General features: G+C 30.8%; 1 protein-coding gene across 1 annotated transcript; it reads left to right on the forward strand.

Annotated features, from left to right (window-relative positions):
- The first annotated feature begins 544 nt into the window (after positions 1-544).
- LOC132756581 (adhesion G protein-coupled receptor L4-like) lies at positions 545-22,569 on the forward strand. The gene is made up of 26 exons (XM_060747691.1): positions 545-595; positions 2,597-3,212; positions 5,230-5,322; positions 6,063-6,228; positions 6,988-7,098; positions 8,289-8,398; positions 8,549-8,739; positions 9,280-9,426; positions 9,903-9,965; positions 10,279-10,384; positions 10,790-10,903; positions 11,173-11,236; positions 11,615-11,741; positions 11,969-12,036; positions 12,637-12,748; positions 13,124-13,227; positions 13,608-13,710; positions 14,120-14,273; positions 15,118-15,184; positions 15,455-15,521; positions 16,305-16,384; positions 16,827-16,953; positions 18,162-18,203; positions 18,558-18,659; positions 21,451-21,597; positions 22,117-22,569. Exons 3-25 carry the CDS (start codon positions 5,253-5,255, stop codon positions 21,541-21,543), a joined length of 2,388 nt encoding a protein of 795 aa, XP_060603674.1. The 5' UTR covers positions 545-595; positions 2,597-3,212; positions 5,230-5,252; the 3' UTR covers positions 21,544-21,597; positions 22,117-22,569.

Here is a 22,569-nt window from a genome sequence, read left to right on the forward strand (position 1 = left end):
TACTCATGATTACTTATTAATCCAGCGGTTTATTTGTTCATTTCATCAACATTTCAAAAGCGTTATTTGTTATGAATTATAATAAAGCTTTTCTTTCTTAAATAAAATAAAAACGCTCGCCTTTGTTTTAGAAGATATCGTGTCTGCCTTTAAAAATGAGTTCACGATATTGTTAAGCCTATTCTTTTGTAAATATTTTGCACATTATATAAAAGTATATTTACATTAAAAGAGTATGTTTTTTTCTACACATTTAAATTACTGATTGCTAATTTTAGTTGCTCTAAAATGATCTACCAATTATACCTTCTATATTTTTATATATATTTTTTTTGTTTTCCAAATTGATATTCAGTCATCGACATCGAAGCCAATCATTTTGATGAGTATTGTCAGACACAATTATTTTCATCGCAGGAACAAGCCTTCTTTTATGTTTGAACTTTGTTTTAACTAGGAAAACAATTTGACCGAATAACTTCAAGAACGGCCCGGCGAAATATTATATAACATAATAAAAGTATTTCCGTTGACTTTTTCTCGTTTCAGATATCGATAAATATCATTGTGTTCGAGATTTCCTGTTATAGCACAGGTAACATAAAATTTAACTTACCTTTCGCAACAAGTTGTGATGAAATTGATAATTATTTCTTAATGGAATATAAAAATAACGTATATGCCTAATAGTACTATCAATTTATGTTATATATCACTTTTATAACAACCTGTATTTTTAAATAGTACTTCAATAGATGTAAACAGGTTTGTGACAATTGTCCCTGTCTAGAAAACGTGAATTTTTTCATTGTATGTGTATCAACTTCCATAATGTTAATAAGAACGGGCTAATGAAAAGAATGGGTATGCTCTTCAAAGAATATGTGGATACAACTCTTACTTGTTCTTATTAAAGTATCTATTATATCGTAAAGTATATTATAGTATAAAATAAGACAACTTCAATATGTTACTAACGGTTTTATATGAGGCTGTTGCTTGTCGCCCGAAAAGGCGGCGGGGGATATAGAAATAGTCTCCGTCCGTCCGTCCGACATTTTTGTCCGGAGCTTATCTCAAAACTATTTGAGGTAACAGCTTGAAACTTCATAGGTGGATAGACCTCATTGGGGAGGAGTGCAGTGCATGAGAATGATAACTTTACCGTGCATAATTTTTGAGTTATTGCCCTTTGTTATTTTTCAAAATTAATTTTTGTCCAGAGCATAACTCAAAAAGCCTTTGAGATATCAACATGAAACTTCATAGGTGCATAGATCTTATTCAGGAGGTGTGCAGTGCACAAGACTGATAACTCTACCTTTCATAATTTTTGAGTAATGGCCCTTTGTTATTTTTCATACTTAATTTTTCACCTGAGTGGAGCATAACTCAAAAAGTGTTTGAGATGTCAACATGAAATGTCATAGGTTGATAGATCTTATTGAGGAGGAATGCTGTGCGCAAGAATGATAACTTTTCGCTATATAATATTTGAGTTATTGCCCTTTGTTGTTTTTTTCATACTATTTTGTGCGGAGCTTATTTAAAAAAAAGTATTTGAGGTATCAACTTGAAACTTCATAGGTGGATGGATCTCACTGAGGAGGAGTGCAGTGCACAAGAATGGTAACTCTACCCTGCATAATTTTTTAGTCATCGCCCTTTGTTATTTTTCAAAATTAATTTTTGTCCAGAGCATAACTCAAAAAGCCTTTGAGATATCAACATGAAACTTCATAGGTGCATAGATCTCACTCAGGTGGTGTGCAGTGCACAAGAATGATAACTCTACCTTTCATAAGTTTAGAGTTATTGCCTTTTGTTATTTTTCATACTTAATTTTTCACCTGAGTGGAGCATAACTCAAAAAGTGTTTGAGATGTCAACATGAAATGTCATAGATGGATAGATCTTATTGAGGAGGAATGCTGTGCACAAGAATAATAACTCTTTCCTATACAATTTTTGAGTTATTGCCCTTTGTTCTTTTTCATACTATTTTGTCCGGAGCTTATCTCAAAAAAGTATTTGAGGTATCAACTTGAAACTTCATAGGTTGATGGATCTCATTGAGGAGGAGTGCAGTGCACAAGAATGATAACCTATCCTGCATTATTTTTCAGTTATTGCCCTTTGTTGTTTTCAGCCATCAGTATTCACATAGGTTTCAAATCTCTAATCACTTCAACCATCAGTTTTCATTACCAAAAGACCTCTTAAAATTGAATTATTCTGCTCTACTACATATACATTCTTCCAATGAGCAAACACTTTTGGCGGGGGGTGGCCATGTTGACATGGCTCTTGTTTATTTAATTTTATTTATTTATTTATTATAGTTATATTTTTTATGTTCTATTTCTTTGTGAGGGTGTGAAGGTAGGGGATCTTTGTTGTGTTGTTTTCTTGTTTTGTAAGGGTCTTTGTTTTGTTGTTAACTGCTTTAGTGTGATGATTTGATGATATACTAATAATTACGAATACTGTATTAATAATTTGTACGGGCTTTATTTAATAAATAAATGCATTCAACAAAAACATTTTCTATCGATCAAACGATATTTATTATTATGTTTGTTGGATGAACTTCTAGCCGAGCTGTTCTGTTACCAAGGTTGGGTAGAAGATAGGGGAAAATGCTACCGAGTACTTGATACAACAGAAACTTGGAACCATGCAAGGCAACAGTGTGTCGCCATGGAATCAGCTCTAGTAACAATAAATGACATCACGGAACAAACGTTTATCCTTCAAATGATGTCATCGTTAGCAACCACCAATCATTGGATCGGTTACTTTAAAAATTTAAGTGCTTTGTTTTCTCTAAATGAACTTAAAATACAAGTCTTTTACTATACTATTCCATCATCCTTACCCAAAATTTTGGCATTTTTGTTATCGTTTGCTTATAGATAAAAGATATGTAAGGAAGTTAACATACAGAACTTCATTGCTATTTATAAAAATCTGGCCTTGCCTTTTCAACTTTTATGCTCTTGAAGACACTTTGTATAAAAGTCATTGTAAAATCTATGAAATAATTAACTTTTTTGCAATTCTTTCTTTGTCGTCAAAAATATTCACAGAAACAACATTTGAGTAGGAAGTAAGTGAATTATAATTTTGTTGTTTGTAGGGAACAAATTGGCGATGGACAAATACTTTAAACACATCGCTAAATCACTTGAATATCACCAACATAGCTTCAGGTAATGATTTCTCACGATGCACGATTTCATTAAACGTTGGTATAAACTTAAGTAACCTGTTAAAAGTGCAAAATATACCGTTATTAGACGTGACATGCTAATAACAGTCCCTACACCCTCGTATATTTAATACGTACTTATCGGATTAAGAATATTTGGTTTTTTCCTAGCTAATAACTTGGGTACAAACAAACTTTTACAGTAACAACTTCGACAATAAGCGACACATGCTCACTATTGTGACAGGTAGTGCACCGTGAAGCTATAACGGTAAAGTAAGTTTGTACCTACAGATTAGTTGGCAAAAACCAAGGCAGAGTTCCAGATAACGTCTTTACCTACCGGCTCCTTTGTTAAAAGCGGTCTAGTAAATCACTTACCGACCGCTTAACAGGTCTGCAAATAGATACCGACCTGTTATTGTTCTATTGTTCTCTATACAAAAGAAAATATGTGAAACTCGTGCATTTAAGATTAAGCATTACATAATAATCCCCGTATACGTATATCCAATGACACTGAAATGTTGAAATAATGCAGGAATTATGCAAAAAATAACTCTGAATTGTGCAAATATGGGTGGGGGAATAGGACCGATATATAAAAATTAAAGTACATGTTCATCAAATTAAAAGAAATGAATCAGCGCATACGGCTGGTAGGACATCATATTCTAGCTCTCATATGATAGTTTTTGCTTTAAGAAAACCGACCTGACTACCGTTCTTGAGTATAAGTTTTTGTTTTGCCGATATAACGCGCATAAAGACCTTCATTATAGTTTGCTTTTCGGTATAAACACATTTTACCGAACTATTTAGCTTCATATAATACTAGTTTTCGGCATTTATTTCCACAATTCTGTCAGATTTTGTTGCACAATCCTGCGTTATTTTAACAATTCTGCATTATGGGATATAAACGATCTTATCAAACATATGAAGAAGGGGGAATGATTCTTATAGAGAATACACCGAAAGAAAATTCTTCCGAACATGAAGAAATACTAAGCATATTTAAAATCCGCCATCTATAAAACGCCTACATGAAAAAAAAATAACAACAAAAAAACCTAAACAAACAAACTTACAAGACAGTTTAACTACATGTATTATTAGTATTTATTTATATTCACAAAAGCCTGTCACTTACTTTCCTTTGAACATAATCGTAAATTTTATATCTAAAATAGGCGGATCATATATTTACCATGAAATTCATTATATATCAAGATAAAGCATTCTATGTCAATATATTTTGTATATTATTATTATTATTATATTATATATACATACATGTATTACAAAATAATAATCTTACCTTTACCCTCTTTATATCAATGACTTGAAACTCTCAACAGGTACATTTACCTGGCCTTAATACATAATGAAACCCCACGAAAAAAACGAGAATATTCAAATAACTGTTACACCTGATTTGTGCACTAATGAATTACAAGAGCGTAGCGGTTGGTATATTTGAATGGCTTCGGAATGCATTCTTATACATGATGAAGTACATAAATGAATGGTTTCTTGTGATTTATATTGATAAATATAAACTGATGTTTGGATAGTAAAACGAAAGAGCATGTAGGTAAGATAGTTACCGCAGTCGGAATAGGTCTGCATAGTATTTACAGACCCGGTGGCCTTTTAAAAACCTCGATCGCTACGCTCTCTCGGTCTTCAAATCGCCACTCGGGTCTGTAAATACTATGCAGACTTATTCATAGTACGGTAACTATTACATACTGGTCAAACACCATGAAGGTTTGGCATCATCTGTCGCTTTTAAAGCCACATATATACATGTAAATAAACTATATAATTACTTTCCATTACATGAAGTAGATAATTGTGTGGCTGTAATATTTTACTCGTAGTTAACCTTTATAATGTACCTATTAAGAATGTAACGTTTGCCAACAGTTTTGTTATAAACAAGTTAAATAACTCTGGGTAGTCTACAGTTGAATGTGATTCGTCATTTACTTCTCTTTTGATTGAATATCTAGATGAGGACTGTGCAGCAATCACAATGATGGGTATATGGGATCCTACCAAGTGCTCTAATGACCTCCCATATATATGTGAATCTGAGATAAAAGGTAGATATAAGTTTCTCCTTTATATTGTAACTAATCTACGAAACAGTTCTGAATATCTTGTGAAATGTGCAATAAATTTGTATGTACATTATTAATAACGAAAAATGTTTATTCTTTAATTCAAATTATGTTCAAACTTAGTTCATGAGCGTTTCCAGAACCTTGTTAACGATTCTATATATTAATATATATGCCGCTTATGTTGTTTATGAAATTTTGATGAAAAAAAAAGTATACATGGATTAAAAAAGAAAATGTGTCAACGATGCAAAATGTTAGGAAGGTGATAATTCGGCTTATTATGCAATATTTTCCCAGAACTATCTATCAAAATCAATGCGCGCACAAAATAGTCTAGTGCCGTTTTAGAAATTCTGATCGAAAGCTGACAGAAATAATATTCTAATTTAAGAACACAACAATTTTCGGAAAAAATATAAACATCATATTATCAACATCATATTTGGTGTTTTCAAAAGTTGCTGCTATAATCGTTAAACAGAACATGCGTTTCAAACGCGCACGAGCTCTTTATGTTACTAGAATATTAACAATCCTCAGTAGTTTATAAGACTCGCATCGTTACAAAGTCACTGTGAGCGGTGACCATAATGTAGACGAGATATGTACTTTTAACTAGGATACTCCTCTAAGAATTGTATGAAATGTGTTTGAATTGATACATAATCTTGCAAAATACAAAATCGCCTTTCATCAATACTTTGATTTTATTTAAATAGATTGTCCAACATTTGATGGATGGTTTGTTTTCGACACACAATGTTTATACGTAACCCCTAATTCTAGTAGCTGGGCCGAAGCTAGATCAACCTGTAAAAGACTAGGTGCAGACCTATCATTTATGAAGACTCCATACTCTGAAAATCATCTCCTCCTGTCAAATGGGTAAGTGTTAGTATAGCGAGTCTTAAATGAAGCCAAAGGCTTACGTTAACTATGAACCAGACATTCATTGTTTTATTAATTATCTTTTTATTTCATCATCGACGCTTTTAGGTCATATGTGGCCTTTCAGTTTCATTGGTGAAGAAAGACCAAATGAGCCCCTCCGTGTATTATTTCAAGCACGAACGGACACTTGAACGGAACAACCGACTTTCCGAAAGATTATTAGCTTATTAACTTTTTCATAATAAAGAATCCAAAGTCCCTGACGGGATGCGAATCCCAGACCATGAGGGGCAAGTGGTTCGAAAAACTTAACCAATCGGCTACTTTGTCCTTTTTTGAAAACTATTTTAATAACACCGTGGTGTGATATATGTATGTGAAATAGATGGCATTTATGGCATCACTTTACTTTTTTTGTATTGACCAAATAAACTGACCAAAATTAGCTTAGTTTTAAAAAGTTTATGAATTGATACATTTTTTGTTACATTTTATATGAGAACAATAGATTTTCTCCTGCAAAATTAACATTTTGTCTGATAGTAAGAGTAAATAAACAATAATAAAATGGTGAAACAAGTACGTGTAAGTATCAAAATAGCATCTCAAAGTGAATTCTTTTGACTATCACTTTTCCGGTATCAAATACATTTAATATATAGTTGAGGTGTAATTTTTTAAAGTGTATTGTTATTATTATTATTATTATTATAATTATTATTATTATTATTATTATTATTATTATTATTACAGAGTGACAGCAAGAGTTTGGATAGGATTAAAGTATTATAGCAGTCATTCTAAATACACCTGGTTGGACGGGTCTCATTTCAATAAGTTACAGAACAACGCTGTCTTTCCAAGGTACGATTTGAATCTAAGCATAAATAAAACATAAAAATATATAAATTTCCCTTTTTATTACAAATACTAATAGTATATAGAATCTAACATGTGTTTCTACTTATAGAAATTTACGAAAATAGTTCGGATAAAAAAAGAGTTCCTAAAAAGCACATACGAATGCTGTTTATATGATATTGTCGTTATCTAGTATAAAATAGTTTGCATTTATGCTGTATTTTATAGATTTCATTAAAATAACAAATAGCTACATTTCGTTCATACAATAGGTTTTATATCGACTCCCGTACTCTGTTTTGTGAGACGATCAAAATTAACTCTATAAGGGTAATTTAATAGATAAGAGAAAACATAATTTGAAGAAAGCATTCGTTATACAATGCGGAAATATACCGTTAAAGATGGAATGCTGAAAATCATAACTTCTGAAACTGTAGAATGCTTGGATTTTAGGCCAACGGCAGAATATCTTTACATTTTTATAAAATGCAGCTTTAACGGAGTAAAATACATTCAAAAGCAAATCCCATTGGACTTATTGAAGACCTCGTCCTACGGTTCGGGCTTTAAATTCGTCATTGTGCTTCTACAAAAAGGTGCATTAACCCTCTTTTACATGTTGGTTTATTACACCGTTGTAAGAGTATCTTAAACCGGATTTTGCTAGATCAGAAATGCACGAGATGCCGAAGCGGCAAATTCCACGTGAGCATAATACTATTCCCTGATCAAAGTTTAATTTCAATTGGGCTATATTGTATACCTCTATATATTTTTAGTGTATATTTATCTGCAATGTCAAGATTTCGGGGCGTCAGTCGCTGAGTGGCTAAGGCTAAGGCTTCAAACCACTTGCCCCTCTCATCGCCTCTCACCACTGTGGGCTCGGATCCCGACAAGGACTTTGGATTCTTTAATGTGAGGGAGCTATCCAGCTAGCTTATGGAACGTTGGTGGTTCTACTCATTGGCCGGCGGACACCTGACGTCTTCCTCCATCAATAAAGTTGGAACGCCGCCGTATATATCCTATACTGTGTCAGTGTGATGTAAAACCCAATCAAACAAACAAACGTGAAGACTTTTGTAACAACGCCAAACTGTATCGCCCTCGTATATTTTCTCCTGGTAGTTGTATACTGACAAATGACAAATTATCTGGTTAATATTTAAGCGTTGTTTTAATTACAGCAACGGGTGTGGGACAATAAGTATTAACGAAACAACAGGTAAAGTGGAAATCAGAGGTTATCCTTGTAACACACAACTGCAAGGACTTTGTGAAAAAGCAATAAATCGAGGTAGGCGTTCATACAATTTCAAAACTCTTCAATAAGATAAATACTATAATTTAATAAAACATTTAGTAGTACGTGTATTAAACAAGACACAACGTATTATTAAAATATGTTATTGTTTATATTATAATGTGTTATTAGTAATTATTATAGAATTACCAACGCCAGCTTCTACATCTAAGAATGTATACACAAGTATTTCACCGGAAACCAGAGGTACAACAGCGATGATTGTACCGACGGAAAGATTTCCTGGCTTCCATGAAACTTTGTACAGTACGACCGTCAGTCAGTCTACAACAATATTACAGGAAGAACCTGGTGCTTTGGTACATTTGGTAGAAGTAAGCTGTTTTAACGCTTGAAAGTAGTTGCAATATTTTCTGTTTTGACATTTTGGACGTTCTTTAGGGATTCTGTTTTTATGCCCTCCGCAATGATAATGGCAAAAGGCATTGAGTGTATTTCAAAAAAGCAGAAATCTAATAATAAGATTAAAATAAATAAGGACATGATACTTTTTGCGTTTTCAATATAAACAAAAGAGCAATAGAAATGTGTTTGAACGACAGAATGCCCAACCGATACATGTTAGAATACCGAATAATAATTGGACATCGATGGTCAGCAGTTGTTTTTTTTTATATTCACAATGCCTTAATTTTAGACTGTAAGAGCACAAAGCTGTACTGGAGCATAAAATTTAGAACAGGTTCAAAAAGTAACAACTACTTTAATGTCAAAGGCGAGCATTGATTAAGGCAATTGCTGTGATGATATGAACTCATTATGCTAAGCAATTTTGCCACCTTGTTGCATGACAACGGTATTAATGCTAGAAACTTCATGAACACAGTATTGTAATAAAATCATTGTCATTTCAGTGTTTGACTGATCTTAACGATGAATATGTTAATGACTGCATACGAGACATTTTCTTGTCATTTGATAGTCTATGTAATCCTGATTACCACCGACCTTACGATAACAACGCAGGCCGAGCTGAACTTTACACCAATCAATTTTACAAGGTATTGATATGTGCTGTTACATTTATTTTTGCTTTTACTGAAAATTAAAATGTATGTGCGGGTTTCTTTTACGAAAGAAAGCATTAGCTAAGTCAACATTTTCTTTTATGAAGAAAAGTTCTTATTACAGTAAAGTGATTACGAATTAGGCCAATGAGTGAGATAATTAAAAAAAATGATGATAAAGTAATGATCAAGAACAACATTTATAATTACTTTGATTATTAAAAAAGCCAGTATTGTAGGTAATTAAACTTTAAATATTAGGAGTAAATAGAACACGTATTACAGAAGCAATAGTATTATATTAATGTTCACAAAGAGGTGATTTTTAAAAGCATACAGTTCTACTATTTCGACAGAATATTAATCTCTTGGACGAAATCTTTATAACCGAATGAATAAATGAATTATTTAACATTATGTTTTCATGTTTCAAATGCTAATGTCACACAAGATTTCAATTTATCTTTCAGCGTTTTGTGGAACATTTTGAAAGCTTCGTAGAAAAGAACATGACATTCTCCTTGTGTCAACAGGTAATTCTTGCACTAAACAAAGTAAATAAACGATCTTCAAGAAACAGCTTTATATTTCCATTTAATTATTATACTCATATAATATATGGTTCTGTTATGGTTCTGTCTCCGTGTCATCTAAGTCTTTCAATATATGCCTCTTAAAAGAAATTATGCATCTCAAGTTGAGATTAATACATCTTTATTAGATTTCATTATGTGACTTAATGTATATAGCGATAAAATAAGTCAAATATACAAATGAGTAGAAACTGTCTACGGTTTGTAAAAGAACAAATGCATCAATTATATCTGTTTTGAAATTGTCTTTCAGACCAGAATGAATTCATTTTTGATTGTTGAAAGGATACTGCTACAGACCTATTTATTATCAAACATCAGTGTGAATGAGAGCTTGCATTTTATTTCACAAATGATAGGTAAGTTAGTTTGTGTATGAAACATTTTCAATCAGAATTTTATAGGTTGATTTACAATGATGATAAAACTATTTGCATGGAGTGTTTGCAAATAGCTACAATTCTGTTTATAAGCTCAATTTAATATCATAACAGTACGATTTTGAATGACTAAAGATACTGTGAATTTAACACAGTCTGATATAAATTGAAGTGCAAAGGTGATAAAAAATTTAAATTTTACATACTCGTAAATGTTGACAATAAAACTGCATGAGGTAAAATGGGAAAGGTATTTAAAAAAGTGAAATTTTTAATGAATGGTTTTAAGTCTAACTGCCATAAAATCTTTGTAAATTGTTAAAATTATTACATCTTTCTAATCCATAAACAAATTGAAACTATCTAAAGATTATTATATTTCAGAACTCCGTTTACGATATTTGGTATCCGATTTAGCAAGTAAAAATACACTTCCATTTGAAAGCCAAATAACGGGATGTCTGGTAAATCAAATAAGACCAGTGACAACGTCTGGTGGTATGTTGGATTTCGTTTGACATTGCCCATTTCAAAATAGTTAAAACATTCATATAGATCAAGTTAACTGAATTAGCACGCTGATCTTAATATGCATTTTCTACAGTAGTAATCATTTATGTAAACTGTAATTTTTATTCATGTCAAATATAATACTTGTAGGTTGTTTTGATGATAATGACTTTATATCATTAAGAAGTCAAACTTCAAACGTCCACCAACTCGATTTTAAAATGTTTTAATAATTGTATGAGAATCATTGATTACAGATATTGACATAGTATTTGCTGTCATTAATAATGAGGAAATCTTAGAGGTTGAAACAGACAAAAGGTATAAAAATAATTATAACAATACGCAATGTATTTTTATTTATATTTATATAATTATTATATTTCTATGTAGAAATATGATTATTAGTATTTCCGATCGTAACTGTTACAAATTCTTTCATTAAGTATGGAAAGGTGACTTGAAAAAGTAACTACTTGTTTATTTTAAATATTTTAGAATCCGGTCCATTGCAGATTACAAATACGTAATGCGTAGTTTAATTTTCAAATTGTTAAATATCTTGAAAATGATATGATGTTTTTAATTCATTTTCTAATATCATGTTATAATTTTTATCATTTTTTCAAATACGTTGTCCTGCATGTAAAGTTTTCAGTTATGTCATTTGAGTTCAGAGTGTGAGATTCCAATTTGTAGTTTCAGTGTTCAATTTGTCCAGTACTATCTCGTTAGTCCAGTGCTGATTATTTGTGCATTTCAAGATGGCAGGAAAACATCAGTTGGCCATACATTTATTATGACCTATCATACAGCCAGTGATATTGTAAGTTAACAATGTTTTTTGTTTATATTTTGTCTTCAGTAATAGCACTTTCTCCACTAAGGAAGAATTACATGTTTCTGAAAAGATGTAAATAACTGCTTAATCACTGCTAACAGAACAAAGTAATACTGAAACAAATGCTTTTACTGTAATTTTAACATTATAATTATATATAGTCGTTCATCAATGTGTGCAATGTTTATTACAAATGTCTACATTTACTTTAGGCTAAAGAAAGGCATCTAAATATAACACAACATGAGGTTGTCTGCGCCTTCTATGACACAACAAGAAAGTATGTAATATTTTTAATTGAACTTTTCTTATGTAAATATTTAAAAGCTTGCACATATTTTACAAAACAATAACATTTAATACGAATGTATCGTTAGTTGGTCTTATAGGTTTAGAAGGTGCAATGTGGATGAATATAATTAGAATATTAAAGTGACATTATGTTCATTTGTTTTACTGTTAGGTTAAGCTGAATTAGCCATATATTTCCAAAGATTAATTGTTATAATAGTGTTTGACCAGCAGTTGATAATTATTTCGAGGTTAGAATATTATTCTGCGTGAAATATATAAAATGATTGTCTCACTCTTTTAACGCGTTACAGGTAAATTCTGTAAAATATCTACAGAAACTTCATTGGTCATACAAAATAAATTTACAAAAAAATGAAAGGCATTCATGACAAAATGTAAAATATTTTGACTTTCTATTGGATGGGCATAAATCTAATGTCACATAACTCAGTTATATCATGTATATAAAGTTATAAACAAAACGCAATATAGATCATTCATTTTTTAATTACATCATGACTTAAATAGTAGCATTTTGTCAGCATTTTTGACAACATTGAATCACGTGATCGTCGCCATGTTGTAGGGTTTGGTCGTCTGCTGGTTGTGATGTACTAGATATTGACCTATTTACTGTAAAATGTACATGTAACCATACAACAAGTTTTGGAATTATTATGAAAGTACATATGTATCAGGTATAACCTTTTATTGTTGTTAATGTACATATAACAGATTTCTTGGAAGTAAAAAGTTAATTTGTTTTCAGATACAAAAATAATGTTATATAAAGACATTTAATTCTGATTCGTTTAAAGTATTTTACGATAGCTAATTAAAAGATAATATTTCTTCCAACTTTACTCAAGATATCTTTCAATGTTAGATCTCCTTAAATAACGTTTTATGAACTCCATCAAAAGGATATAATTATATAATCATTTTAATATAATCCGATATTTCAGGTCAAAATTTATTACCGTGATGAAGCCTGACATTGTATTTATATTGACTCGTGTTTAATTTAACGCGACACAAGTTCTTGGAAATATTCTTTTTATTTCTATATTTAGATATCTAAGGAGGATGAGGTGGCTCTTAGTATTATAACATATATAGGCTGTAGTATCTCTATAGTAACAATGTTTATCGCTCTCACAGTTTTCACGTGCATAAGGTTTGTTCCTTTTTTAACCTTTGTTTTATATATTTTGTTGTTGTTCATTATTTTGTACTTGATCTCTTTGGTCCTACTTACTTTTATTCTTTTAAACATTTAAATATAAACGGTATATAACAGTTTTATTGTGTTGCTTCTGTTTCTTTTCTTCTGTGTTGAACGTACAGTTTGTCTTTGTGAAAATTTCAAAAAAAGATTCAGAAGAAAACAATTTTGGTATATAGTAGGACTATATAATGTATGGCGACGAAATTCTTTATTTACTGATTTATTTCCGACAGCAGTAAGCACATTCCAATATGCAAAAACCTTCAAGAAACAGTAACTTTAATTTTATACAGTTGTATGACTAGTAATATGTCTAATTTTATTTATAGATCGTTGAATTCTGAGAGGGTTTTTGTACATAGGAACCTATGCATTGCAATATTGTGTTCCCAGGTTCTATTTTTAGCCGCCGGAAAAGCTACTCGCCACAAGGTAACGGTCAAATTAACCTGTCGTGTGTTTTTCATGCTAATTTTATAGACTTTGACGTATTTATATGAAAACGCATGTAATTCCCTCCGTCTCTAACGCATTAATGTACAACCATTTTTACTATTATTACTACTGTTCGTGAATATGATGTCAGCAACAAAATCGTATATGTTAAAGTGTTTCTATAGATTACTGGCAAGTGTGCCTTTGTAACATCTAAGTGTTGAAAATTGAGTACCTCTCAAGCCGGTGCTAGGGCGCGTGAGAGATTTTGCGCTTTTTCATTATTCTTTATGTACTGACTCAAACAAACGGCTGAATCTGCAATTTTCATGCACATTTGTTGTGATTAATGCTTCCAAGGGATTACCCTTTTTCCTGATCTTTTGACATTTTTTCTTGATTTTAGATGGTTTGTCGAATCACAGCATTAGTATTACATTACTGCTTTTTGTCGATATTTGCCTGGATGTTGGTAGAGGGTCTTCATCTCTACACTAAAGTCGTGCAGGTTTTCGGAACAGATAATGCGCGAAACACATATTATCTTTGCTTTGGATGGGGTAAGATATGTAACATGCATGTCATAATGCTTAAATATTATTACAACAAATTGAGATGAGTTTCATTTTATTATCATTTGAAATTGTTAAACTGCATTATGTTAGGAGTTCAATAAGCCATATTTTTACAGAAGGCCGAGTATGTTTAAATTTGTGCAGCTTTTGAATTCAAAAAATAAATCCGAATTAGTAAGACTTGCTAAATACATCATCTTTGCTACTAAGCGTCGATATGACCTTATTAATATTACCATTTAAAGAACTATTTCTACCAGTATGTGCATGATAATTTTGCTCCTTAATAGCGGCAGTATTGTATTTATCATGTATTTTGAATCACTACATATTAAATATATGAAAGTCATTTTTGCAACGTATTAATTAGAGCAATGCCAAGTTTTTATTTTTAAAATATGGATTTAAGAACATTTTTCATATATATCAAATATATTTTTGTTTAAAAACGTTTGTTTTCAATATGATCGTACCATGACTTATGATTTATGTATTACGTGTTTGTGTACAGATATGTATACGTCAATTAAAATTATATCTATATATTATGATTACAACTATTCAATTAGAATAAAAAATAAGCCATGTTATCCTAGTGAATTCAAACTCTTAAGATAACTCATTATAAAAGTTAAACAACAATGTTAGTTACGTTACTTTCACTGAAGAGTTGAAATTCTTTAAACATGTCAAATATCTTAAATTAGTGAAAATAGGAGCATAAGGTGGTGAGTGAAATATGTTCTTTCAATAAAAGTTTACATTTTTAACCTTATTATTGCTGCAAAAATGGAAGATATATTTGTCTATCATGATAAAATATTTGCAGGGCTTCCTTTAGTTCTCGTTATTATATCGTCTGTAGCAGACTGGGAAGGGTATGGAACAGAAACAAGGTGACCATTTATGTTTTAATTGCTATCTTAAATAACACTTTTGATATATATAAAGTGACACGTTTGTTTTCACAATTCTGCAAAACCATGTTATTATATGTAGTAACATATGTACGTATAGAATGTTTTGTTTAATTATAAAGGTATCTAAGTTACAAATAAAGAGTATATATAAATGATATAAACATTAAGCCAATATTGATATAGAGCATGTAATTCTTGACTAAGGAAACTTAAATTGTTTTTTGTTTTTATTTTTCGTACAAAAAGCTGCTGGTTGTCGATTGACCGGAAAACTATTTGGGCATTCATAGGACCGGCCATTGCTGTGATCGTGGTATGTGGTATTTAGTCATATACGTTATATCCTCTCCTATCTTCTATGTTTAAGGTGCTTGCTTTACAATTTAATAAACATTGTCGACATTGTAAACATAAAGTTATCTTCAAGTTCCTTGCTTCTCTTGTGAGGAAAATGTTTTCATTTTCCTTTGTTTGTCGAATACAAATAATCAAAGAGTTTATTTTCGATGTCAATAAGCTTAAAGTTTGACAAAGCGATTAAGAGATTTCATGTGGACTTCATGTTTGATATGTAGTCTATTGTTTACAAGCTAGGTTACCAATACCGTGTTCGTGTATGTAATATGTTGATATATTTTTGATAGATCTATACCAGTTATCTATCCCTGTATCTTTAGAATAAACAAATTTTGCTAATATTTGTTCTTGTAAATACTAATATATCATTGTTTAATTTTAAATAAAAATTAAAATAGCGATTCTTCATATTTTTTGATAGACGAATTCTGCAGGTTCCTGCATGTGCATTATTTAAAAGACGAGTGGGTGCTTAAAGAGTGTCACCTTTTTTCTGGAACCAATTTTATAACTTTCTCACATGAAAGAAATCAAAGGTCCTGGCGGAATTCGAATCTTAAGCTGCCCGAGGCATTTGTCCGGATACAGTGACCTTTACCACTTCGCAACAGAGGCTATTTAAGTTAATACATGTATACTTGTATATATTTTGTTGGTTGACAAGGCTGATACATTTATTTTAATACATCTTTTTATATACAATGTATTTTTAGTTTTATATTATCATGTTTATATAAAGGTTAACCTAGTGATTTTAATCATGGTTTTGCGTGTCGTGATAAAAAAAACTGATCGTAACTCAAAAAAGGATCAAATGAGGTACGTTTATTTTCATAAAATAATAAAATTGCGGTTAACTTAATTTCGGTTTAACCTTAATGTCGTTTTATTTTTATGATAACATGACTTGATCCTCTTGCAACTTTTAACGGTATTACATCAAAGTCAATGTTCGTAGGAATATGATTTAGCACGATTTTCTGAAAATGTTTTAAGGAAATCGGAAAATACAGATAATTATGTGATACTGGCTTATACATGCTGTTATTTGAATAAAAAAATCAATTATGAACGCTGTAGTGATGGTGTATAAAATTTAATGATAACATTATTACGATAATTTGACACGTGGTTGAACTTTTTTTATTTTAAAGCAGAAATCAAATACTGTTTAGTGTTGTATATTTGCACTCATTTTACAAATTTTACATTTATCTATATGATGTCATTACATTCTTGTCTGGTATTATCTACATTTAAGAGCTGCTATCAAAGCGGCACTATTCTTGCTGCATTTACTTGGACTGACATGGATATTTGGTCTCCTTGCCGTCAACCGACGTCTCATCGTCTTTGAGTACATCTTTGCAACAAGTAATTCATTACAGGTAACGCCTCTTGTCAAACTTTTAGGCCCATTTTGCCTCAGAACTGCTATCATTTTTATCTAAAAAGAATCATTTGCAATATATATCAACTGACTTTGCTTCTTTCGCTTTGTTGCTAATTGATATAATTATAGTGAATTAGTATACATATATTGTATTGAAGTCAAATACTACTTTGTTTACATTTTGCTTTATTAACGACACATTACTGCACTTTCAAGGTCACTTTCTTCAGCTGTTAAACATCTAATATGATCTAAATCAATTATTAAAACATTATTTAACGCATGACATTTCTAAAGAATTTGATATATATGTATTTCTGAGGCATAATGTGTCTTTAATTATCATTGTTTAGTAATTACTTGTGAAACAATATAAATAATTATGCAATGATGCACATAATTCATACACCGACGATAGATAAGAGCTTACTTTACACACTCGTTAGGGTTGTGAAGTCGAAAGACAAATCATTGAGTCTATTCATTGGTCTTATCTTATCTTAGTTATCTCCCTTACAATACATATCTTTTTTTCAACCATCTTAAAGTACTTTATGAAGGCTAGATGCTAGAGAGCATGGACGGAAGCTTACAGTCACCACTACTTTCCATGAACAGACTCGATCAAAGCGAGCCTTTCAACCTGTTTACATTTACAAAGATATTCTCTTAAAATATAACAAATTAAATTATCTTACACTCCTACTATAAATGGGATTTTAGGCATAAAATGATGGTACCAATATCACGATGACGTATGCTTATTTTGTCATAATGAAGTGACAAAACACTTTAACATTCATATTGGAGTATTTTACAGTTTATTATTACAAATATTTATATATCCCGTTATACATTAATGATATTATAAATTTTAATATTTCCTTCCATTTCTGTATAATATTGATTTATCCCTCATCACGCTCAATGTCTTAAATGGACTCTTCATCTCTCATTCTTTACCAACCAAAATATCAAAACATATACTGACTGAATAGCGAACAGTGTGGGCATGTATGTTCTTTGTCTATAGTGGTTGCATTGGTAGACTTTGCTGTCACCTGCAGACTAACAAATACACATAATTGTAACTTATATTTATACTGTGCTGTCGAAACACATTATTATGTAACATTTAAAACATAACATTTATAACATTTAAAAACACTGCTAATTAATGATGTTCAAAACATATATTTTCAGGGTTTCTTTGTTTTTCTATTCCACTGTGCTTTAAACACTGAGGTAAGTACATGTTGATATCAATTTCGTTAGTTTTAAGATAATTTTGCTCGTTATGACATAATGTTATAAGTGTATTTCTGCAAATCCAAAGATTTGTGCATAAATGTTATTTTATATATGTCATAAATGTCTGACAAAGCCTAACAAAGTTCATTCTTTCCAGTTATGACTATTAAGATATTTGCTTACTAAAGATTAATAGTTATCCAATATAAAGCGTTTTATAAGACGAAGATAACTTGAAGATAAACTAAGAGGTTAAAATGTTGCTTTGTTAACTTTGTATTATGTGTTTTACAAGTGATGCATTGAAAGCTATCTTTCCTCATTCGTTTAAATATTGTGTTATAAAAGGTACGTCAAGCTCTTAGACGTGTGCGTGACCGTCGAGCTATATTGAACGAGAATATCAACACTGTGTCAATGTCTACATCAGGATCAGACTCGTCTTCTCTTGTAAGTATAGAGCAGACAATAACAAGATAACAATATAACACCTATTGTTGATCACGATACAAGATATAAACAGAAATATACTACAATAGGTAAATTTGATACTTGAATCATGAGAGATTAAAAGTCGATCACTTGCGGAGAAATTGCTGGTGACTGGTCACTTATCCAGGTGGACCGACCGACGAGATAAGAACAGAAATGTGTAACAATAAACAAACAAACTGAAAATATGTGCAACCATCTTATATATATTCTGCTTTAGAATTAATCTAAATCAATTAATCACTCATAATAATAATGACATACGGTTTTTACATGCAACTTGAAATTTTATCAGCGAAAACACCCTTTTAGATAAAGAATAAAATACCTTTTTACCATAAATACTTATTTAAAATAAAAGAAATAGATTCATACTTATTTTAAATAAAAGAAATAGATTCATACTTATTTTAAATAAAAGAAATAGATTCATACTAATTGAAGACAAAAGAAATATATTCAAACTTATTTACAATAAAAGAACTATATTCATACTTATTAACAATAAAAGAACTAGGTTCATACTTATTTGTATTTAAAGAACTTTGTAGTATAATCAGTAGGTCTAAAACATCATTTAGATTCATCTATAAATTGACAGGCAAATTTGCTTATAATATCTCTAGTTACAGCGTTTCTTTTTGCTTCTATGACATATAAAAAGCTCAATAGGTTATAATTGCTTCGAAACAGATTGAGGGTATTTGTTACCAGCATTTCAACCGTAAATGAGATATATCCTTAAAATATTCCTTCAATTTAGGAAAATACAATTATGTATGCATCAACAGTTATATTAATATAAAAAACGGAATTCGTTATAATAATTACAATTTATTGCAAATTATACAGGAAGAAAATGATTCAGATTACATCGCTTATTGCAACGAATATATATTTAACTTGGCAATGAAATTAATTTGACAGGGGTTAAATTAAATAACTAGAAATTATCTAGAATGAAATGGAAATTGTTGCATACGTCGTTTGAAAGTAATCTCTGGTATCCGTTTAGAAAACTTAGGGTTTGCAAAGCTTTCGACAAAGGATTTCTTGATAAAACTCATGATAAAAATCCTACATATGGAAACTGAAGTCTGGATGACAATAAGATATCTTAAGTAACACGAGCTATTACATTTTCTTTTTTCCGCTTCACACAAGAATTATTAATGTATTAATAACATTGGCACAAACATGTTTCGTTCCATGTCTATGAGGATGAATATGGTTTCACTGTAGCTGAAATTTTTACAGTGTGAAAACAACTCTTAATGTCTTTTATTTATTTTGTATTGGCATATTTACATCTTTTAGATATTCAACTTTTCTCAGCTCTTGAAAGCAGAAAACAAATTAACTCCACGTTTATCTTTACCTATTCATACTTATGTTCAACATATCGAGGGAAATTCAGATTTTGATTTTTAACTTCAACGACAACGTAAACGTTTTTGATGTCAGTTTGAAATGGCGTACATGGTCGGTTTCTCATTCAGGGGGCATATGAAAATAAGCTTAAAAAACCTCCAACTTTTACCACTTTCCTGCAAGGATAGATCTTTACTACAGCATCATTTGCAAACATTAGACCTGCAAAAATACCTATTGGATTTTATTTCTCTTTCCGATATTTTGATGATAAATTATAAAAAATACTAAAGCTATTTAATACCTTGTGAATCAAATAGTTTATTGATGTATATGACTTTAGCTTTCCAGCTAGTGTTGTATATTCATCACAAATCAATTTTCCATCATTGAATAACTATTACATGATACCAAAAATAACGTTTAAAATGTATGTATGCTTGAAAACGAGCTTGCGGGTTTATTGTCAGCATTTCTAGTGCTAAATTTAGACTTGCACTTTTAAAGTTTACTAGTATGTAACATTTTAAGAGACAAAAACACAGTCACCTTTCGTGCATTTTTTCTCCTGTAAATACAAATTGACAAGATGAACAGGGTGTTACAATGTTCTTTAACAGACAGAGAGGTGTTATTGTTAGACAGCTCATTGGTATCTTAATCTAGTTTATGTTGATGTAGATCTTGCTCTTACAAATATCCATCTAAAATATGTCGTTACAAAGCCCATCCTTCCTTTGCACATCACTGGTAGATAATTCTGTCCGTGAACTTTTATGATCTGTAACACGCCTTAATGAATGAATATTTTGCTAAGTGTAAAAGAGTCAATATCTTTGAAAGGCAAGTTTGTTTTCAGAGATAACTGTGCGTAAAACATATATTTCGTTTACAACTGTTGAAACTTGTCTTTGCTAACCAATCATTAAATTAGCAACAACATGTTTTAAGTTTTAAATACAATATCGATATAATTTTCGCATAAATGTTGTCCTAAACAGATAATTGATCAAATGATTTTATAATGTTAAGCCGCCAGCAATTCATAATTAGAATTACTTGTTATTTTGGTCTATGTAAGGTATACATTTATATATTATCTCTCTTAAAAGATTTAATCAACACATGCTTCTTATATGAATACTGGTTAATAATAAGCTACAAAGTCTAGTAAAATATTAACGATGACAGTCAGGTTCAAGTTATAGACCAAACGTCATAACTTGAAAAATATCATTAAAATATCATAATTATTTCAATTTACCTCCTACAGTTTGGAAAGTCTTGTGAAGATATGAGTACATTTGTTTAAAATATATCATATCATTCCTATCTTCAAATTAAAATATAATATAACTTATCACTTTAATGTTTGCAGGCAGTTGAAGGGACGTTTAGATTTCGTCTTAGTTATAACGGCGGGTACAACGCTGCAATATCAACCAGAGAAGCACAATTGCAAATGCCATAAGTCGTAAAGATTTTGAACCGGACACATTTGCCACTGGGAAAGAAACTATTTCAGGTAATGTGACTTAAACATGTTTTACTTTTATCACGTTCCCGTGCCAATTTGCAACTCGGTTATAAATGGAACTGCACGGCCGTGCATATTTTAATGTGACGTCATTTGTGTTATACTATCTAAATGTAATTAACGTACACAATAGGCGCGTCAATGAAAAAAGATATTCGTATTTCTACTGTAAAAGTTCATATTTTGGGTATGTAATAAATAAAATATTATATTCGTATAGGTTCATTACTAAATTAAGTTGAACAAATAGCATAACGCTCGCCAGATACTCGCATAGTATAATTTTCATTCGACCTCTTATAATATGTTTTCAATACTGTAGTCCTTGCTTATTTATGATAACATAAATAATTGTACGTACTATTTTTCTGTATCAGTTTATGTTATTACAAATGATGTAATATTGTCTTCAAATTTCGTTCCTAAAACAAAACAGTAGGAGTACTCCCAAATCTAATTGCTTTTAAAGCGTGTACGTATTTTTGAATGCTTTTATCCTTTTTACAGAAAGTCTTGCATACCGTGGACCCGTTAAAAATCAGACAATGAAAAGTTCTGTTCCAGACACACTTCCTCTCATCTACATATAACACGAGAGCAGGCCAACACCGTCCAAATATCACGACAATAAATTATCTGTTTTAACCGAACAAAAAGATTTTGGGGCAACATTTGTTGACTTATATTGTTAATGGTGTCATTACATGTCTTGATAGCCATAACTAAACTACAGATACCCACTTGCAGTTCAAATGGTTTTATTTCTTTTAAGGGATAATTCTAATTCATATTTGTACAATGAATAATGAAATCGTCTGAACTGCGATGCTCCTAACTAAACGTTTAAGCATTGGTGAGCTTATGTTTACTTTCAATCTGTTAGAAATTAATATTATAGCTATTTGCTTCTTGAAATAATCTTACTGGTGTATGTTTTGAATAAAGAATATTGTGCGAATA

The sequence above is a fragment of the Ruditapes philippinarum genome, unplaced genomic scaffold (genome assembly GCF_026571515.1).
Source record: "Ruditapes philippinarum isolate M1 unplaced genomic scaffold, ASM2657151v2 ctg2114_1_1_1_1, whole genome shotgun sequence".
Classification (NCBI taxonomy): Eukaryota; Metazoa; Mollusca; class Bivalvia; order Venerida; family Veneridae; genus Ruditapes; species Ruditapes philippinarum.